This window comes from Labrus bergylta, chromosome 15 (genome assembly GCF_963930695.1).
Source record: "Labrus bergylta chromosome 15, fLabBer1.1, whole genome shotgun sequence".
In the NCBI taxonomy this organism is placed as follows: Eukaryota; Metazoa; Chordata; class Actinopteri; order Labriformes; family Labridae; genus Labrus; species Labrus bergylta.
Window position 1 is genome coordinate 22,928,621 of NC_089209.1, and position 6,189 is coordinate 22,934,809.

The 6,189-nt window shown below is 39.0% G+C and overlaps 1 protein-coding gene across 1 annotated transcript in view; it reads right to left on the reverse strand.

The window, feature by feature from the left end:
- adgrf3b (adhesion G protein-coupled receptor F3b) overlaps nucleotides 1-5,757 on the reverse strand; it is a 23,195-nt gene extending 17,438 nt beyond the window's left edge. Inside the window, exons 1-3 of the mRNA XM_065963728.1 lie at nucleotides 4,412-5,757; nucleotides 2,729-2,805; nucleotides 1,646-1,798 (exon numbers count right to left, since the gene is read on the reverse strand). Of these exons, the coding sequence (XP_065819800.1) occupies nucleotides 1,646-1,798; nucleotides 2,729-2,805; nucleotides 4,412-4,431 (250 nt within the window). The 5' untranslated portion in view covers nucleotides 4,432-5,757. The remainder of the gene's footprint in view (nucleotides 1-1,645; nucleotides 1,799-2,728; nucleotides 2,806-4,411) is intronic.
- Nucleotides 5,758-6,189: the final 432 nt, after the last annotated feature.

Consider the following 6,189-nt stretch of genomic DNA (forward strand, 5'->3'; position numbering starts at 1 on the left):
TTTCTTTAACACTGGGCGTCTCATATTCGTTTTGTGGGATGCTAAGGGTATTCCACATAGAATGTCTGTGGATAGAGTTAGAAACCAGCGAGAGAGAGAGTGGGGAGTGACATGCGGGAAAGAAGCCACAGGCTGGACTTGAACCCAGGCCGTCCGCTTGAGGACTATAGCCTCGGTACATGTGGCTCAACCTAAACGCTAGGCCATCAGCGCCCCGTATTCCACAGTTTCTAGTATTTTTCCATTTTGACTCTTACTTTAAATAAAATCACTGGTTTGTGTTAGTCAGACAATATCGATTTTTCACTGTCGGTGAAGCTCAAGTTCAGTACAATTTTGATTGTTAGTAGTTGCACTTCAAGGTTTTTGTTTTAATCATCTATGTATGTTAAATATTGGTATCAGCCTTCCTCAGAGATTGAAATTACACTCTATGAGGCTATAATATGCTTTTTTATTGGTTTCTTCAACATAAATCCACCTGCCCTCAACCACTTGCCCATGCTCTACCAAGGCAACAGAAAACTTCTGCAAAAGACGAATGGAATGTAAAAGAATGACATTATAAGATGGATAAAAACTAAATGATGATTATAACAGACCTGATCTTTTGTACGTCCTGTTGCTACTGCTGCAGACTCCCATTAATACAAAGCTAATTGGTGTACGCTCCTGCACCTCTGAAGAAACTTAGGTTAAATTCATCTGTACTTTAAATGCTCCTAAAATAGTGAATACGGTATTCTTTATGCTTAATGACTGAAATGTATTATATATCAAAGTGTGAAGATAATATTTTTTGATAAAGAAGATCTTTGAACCACAAGAGGATTAAAAAATATTTTTTTACGACACCAAGGTCGGAAAAAAATTCAAGTCGGTTAGTGTTGAATATTGATGTTCATAACAGTAGATGCAAGTAGGTAAAAAAGGCCCGCCGTTATTGCTTCACGTTGTACTGTGGTAACTACAGGCCTTTTGATAACGGCCTAATATTTGACTCAGAGTATTTTTACAGAGTGCGTTTCCGACTGAAGCAACATCATCATTAGCCTGTCTTTGTACATTCATAATGATTCAGCAAAGAGGAATCACACACACACACCGCTGCTTTTCCCTGCTAGCTCTGCTGATTCGGTCTAGCCCATGTAAGCCTCGGGTTTTACTACCTTTGATGACGTAACAAAGGTCATGACATTCCTATTAAAGGCGAGACGTCACAGGGGCGTAAATATGACTTGAATAAGGCTCAATATCTACCAGCCCAAAGGGTATGGCAGGCTTTACAAAGGTTTCAGTCACATCACAGCCATATAAGTCAACAAAAGATATCAGTTAATATTCTTGAGCAAATGTGATGGAACAGTATGCACTAACAGATGCCAGCAAAACGTGAAGCTCTAGTGAAATCAGGTAAATAACAGAAAAACATGTATTTTCAACATGAACTTTACAGTATATGGGCTGGGGAGACATGCTGATCAACTACAAACACTTTGTATTACATGTGGTAAGATCTTCGGTTTACACACTGAGCTTCTTTTTTTTTTTTTTTTTTGGGCCCACCATCAGGATCCATATCCCCTCTCTGTCTCAAAAAAATAAATGAAATGATAGCCACATTAGAAAGGGTAAAGCACAATACCTGCTACCAGCCCATCGTGTCGCATGGTCACTGCGTGATTTCCGCTGCTATCAGTCACTTGGAGTTCAGTTATCTGATCCAAGGCGGACAGCACGGTCTGGGCTTCCAGTGTGACATTGCTCTCCACCATCAATTCAGCAATGTAGACTTCTTCTACAACGAGATACAACATATTTGTATTTCTGAGAGTGACTTTCAGAGATGAGCACTGGGAAGTCCAAATCACAAGTCTTTTAATCATAAGTCCAAATCATGTCACAAGTCTTTTAATCATAAGTCCAAATTGAATCTCAAGTCTTTGAGGGTGACAGCAAGTCCTATTCAAGGCTCCTATGGTTTTAATTAATAGTAACAATATATATATATTTATAGTCAAAGTGAAGCCAATGCAGTACTTCCAAGCAGGTTTCCTTGATTAAAAATATTGAAATACATGAGTCTAAGTCGAGTCCCGAGACTTGAGGGGCATGTCGAAGTCAAGTCTAAGGTCACATTTGTGTGAAACTTAAGTGTGACTTAATCCAAGTCCACAGCTCTGGTTTCTATGGAGTGAATACAACATTTGTGACTGTTGTATCTATCAGTCCTTTCCCAATCTGGCCCCTCATGACATGTATCCAGGGAACTCACCTGCTGCAAGCTGTAATAAAAAACAGGCAAATGACAGAATTAGTCCCTCTGACAGACAGACAGACAGACAGACAGACAGACAGGCAGGCAGGCAGGCAGGCACACACACACAGAAAGACACACACACACACACACACACACACAGAAAGACACACACACACACACACGCACACACACACAGAAAGACACACACACACACACACGCACACACACACAGAAAGACACACACACACGCACACGCACACGCACACAGAAAGACACACACACACACACACACACACACACACACACACACACACACACACACACACACACACACACACACACACACACACACACACACACACACACACACACACACACACACACACACACACACACACACACACACACACACACACACACACACACACACACACACACACACACACAAAATATTAAAGATCCCTTAACCGAGAAGCATCTTTACCTGGTGGGCGATAAACGCAGCTCCAATCAGAAACATGAATAACTTGGCACACATTGTTACTCTGTTGGGAAAGAACGATAAATAAAATTACATTATAAGAAAAAAGGCTTATACTACAAATCATAATGGTAATCGCAAATGTTTGATTAATCCCCATGGGGAGATTCTTATTCTGATCACATCATATCCAGCCCTTCTTTTTAAAGTCACAAGCGCGGGTCGTAAAAGAAGTGAAACACAACTTACACACTGAGACACTGTTGCATTTAGCCAGCACTGACTTCTGCAAAGCAAATGTAAACGCACCTAATTCAAGCTTGATAAATGATCGATTCCAACGGAGTGACACGGCAGGTATTTAAAACAAAGAGGACAACGACAACATGATTTTAGAAACATTTCCACACAATTCAAATTATGTTTTTTGTCATTTTATTTATCATCAATAAGGAAAGAAACTTAATTAATTACACCCCTGATTGAAATCTAGCGTGAACAATTCAACTAGATTGATCTTTATGAATTTATTAGCAGCTCTGTGTTATATTTTAAGGTATGATGACATGTTTATTTTAGTCCCTAACTTGTTTGCATCACTTTGAATGTGGTTTATTCTGGCAAACATCAAGTTTGTGGTTTTACTGCTTTTAGTAACAGTGCCCTGTTCATTCCTGCCACATCACTGCCAACATATCGTGGTCAAAGGAATTTCCATGTGGTGAACCCACCTCATTTCTGTTTTCAGTTAGAGCATCCTTTTTATTGTCATTTTTACACTGAGGTTATAAAGCTCTGGACCAACCAGCATCTTCAACAAACAAAGGCATGTGTGTTCTGAATCTTTATAGTAGTCCTCTGACTTCTCAAAGCTTTAGGTCACATTCACACACTCGAGTGCCAAAGGACACTTTGACATTTGACTACAGGAGCTGGGGATCGATCCCCCATCCTTCCCGTTGAGAGACCAACTCTACCATTAATATACAGCAACCCAATTATGCGATTGTTCTTTAACAGTCGTGCAAATATAAAAATGTTTTTAAAATTAAAAAGCTCAATAAATTCACTTAAAGAGTTCATGTATTTCTGCCCTTCAGACAGTTTCTTAAACCTTAAGCGCACTCAGCATTATCTTGTCGACGTCATTTGAATATTCAGAAAATATGCCTCTGTAAAGTTTGGAGTTTATCAAAAAGAAAAAAAGGAGGTAGTTATACGCACATCACGTAGGTGCAGGGCAGTTAAAAATAAGCAGACTGATGCAGAAGATATAGACCCGCACACTTGCTCAAATGCCACAAAAAGTTTTAATTCATCACAACGTTTCGAGCAGAGATCTTCTTCAGGTGAACATTTTGAGAGAAAGAGAAAATTCTTTTCACACTGACGGAACAAATTAGTGAATAAAAAAACCCATCACACCATTAAAATCATAATACATAGCGTGCTCTCTTACTCTTATTCTTTGCAGCCAGTCACTGAATCATTTAAGTAGAGAAATCTCCATTCAGTCCTACATTGATTGATGGAGTTAAAGGAAGGGAGAGGTTGTTACATTTAACGAAAGTCTAACAAATGTTCTTAACATATGCTGTAGATCAAATACATTTTAACAATGATACTGATACTGATGCTGGGATAAAGCTAAGATTATTTACACATCTTACCTTGCCTGCGCTTTGACCATCAATCAGAAGATAAATGACTAACCCATAGCCTCGCTGCAATCAGCATACAGAAGTCCGACTACACCACCTGTCAGGTACATATTAAGCACATCTTTTGTGTGTGTGTGTGTGAGAGACGCCAATGTTAGGACTTTGTGTTCAAAGACCATTTGCATGGATTGCATGTCTCCCTGCCAGCTGGACTGTCAACATATGCACAGAGGTTTCAAGCTTTCCATGCATATTTGTCTACCAAATCAGGCATTCTCCTTTGGGAATAGAGGAGAGGGAGTCATAGAACTCCGGGCTTCTCCATAAAACAAGTTAAAACAAATACACTTTGTGCTCTCGGAGTCAGCTAGTCACACCTATCCATTTACAGCCATTCACTAGTGACCATCAGTATTTACTTATCCATTCATACACATCCACATGCCCTATAGCATGTAGCAGCAGGAGCAATTTGTTGCTGTCCCAAGATACAAGAAACAGCCGCATGTAGCCGCAGGAGCAGGGGAACAAACTCCTGACCTTCTGAATGAGGAAAACAATCAGCACCAAAATATTTAACCAAGGCCTATCACGCTAACAAAACAGCTTTAAAACGTAAAGTAAAAAGAAAATAGGCATCATCATTATAGTTAATCTAATCTCCTAACCTTATTTTTTATGAAGGCAATATCCCACCTAAAGCCCAGAAGTGCAAATATGGATATATTCACAATCATTTCATTGGATAATCACGTCATCAATTTATAAATAAAGATGAACATGTCTCGTATGGCTAAGGATGAACCTTCAGAGTTTTCCAGTGCAGCTGGAAGTTAATTAAACTCTGTCTCCATGCAATGATATTGAACACATTTAAATTTGACCTCTACAACGTAAGATTAAAAGATTATATTAAATGACTTACTTAGTAATATATTTCAAATACAATTTAGTTTTGTTGCTGAACCTGTGCTTTGCGTCTGGCATTACAGTCTTGTTCCTCATGAATAAAAAGCACAAGAGGGTCCACCAAATAGTCTTTGCTGCAGCTACAGGTCAAGGACAGCCTATCCTGACTGTGAGTAAACGTCAAAATGTCCTCAACAGTTGAGGCCAGACTAGCACTGACAGAGGTGGTATCAAATATGCCATCCTCAATCTCTGGATTGATAACTGCATTCCTAATCATCAAAGTACAGTCATCTAAGAACATGTGAAACACAACTAGAACATTAAATATTTCATGAGAAACTAAGCAAGATTTAAAAATGTGTAGCTGTTGAATTTCACCATGACAGATAACAAATAACTTTTAAGTCTCAGGGGTTAAAGTCGTTTCTGAGACCAAAAGGGAAACAAACTTGACCTTAAGGTCTAACAAAACAAACCCTCTGAAAACAGCGTCTCTGCTTTTGTCATTGCTTATTTAAATGAATCAGCCAAAGTCCTACAGACAATTCAGGCAGGGCAGGATCAGGCCGGACCGGGAAGTCATTTAGTACATGTAACATTGGAATAGGCTCCTTGTCTTCTATTCGTAATCATCAAATGTTTATATCTGCTTTTCATATGATCCCTTTAATTTAGCTTGGAAAACAAACACATGTTGGGTATTTGCATTTTGCAAATACCCAACATGTGCTAGTTTGCAAGCAACACTGACTTGTAAAAGCTGTAGGACAGCATTTGTTCATGTTTTGTCCGTTTTTAAACCGTCTAATAAAAAGTAATGGTTTATTTCTAAGAAGGAAATTCCGTAATAAATACTTGCATAGGTGATCTTTCGA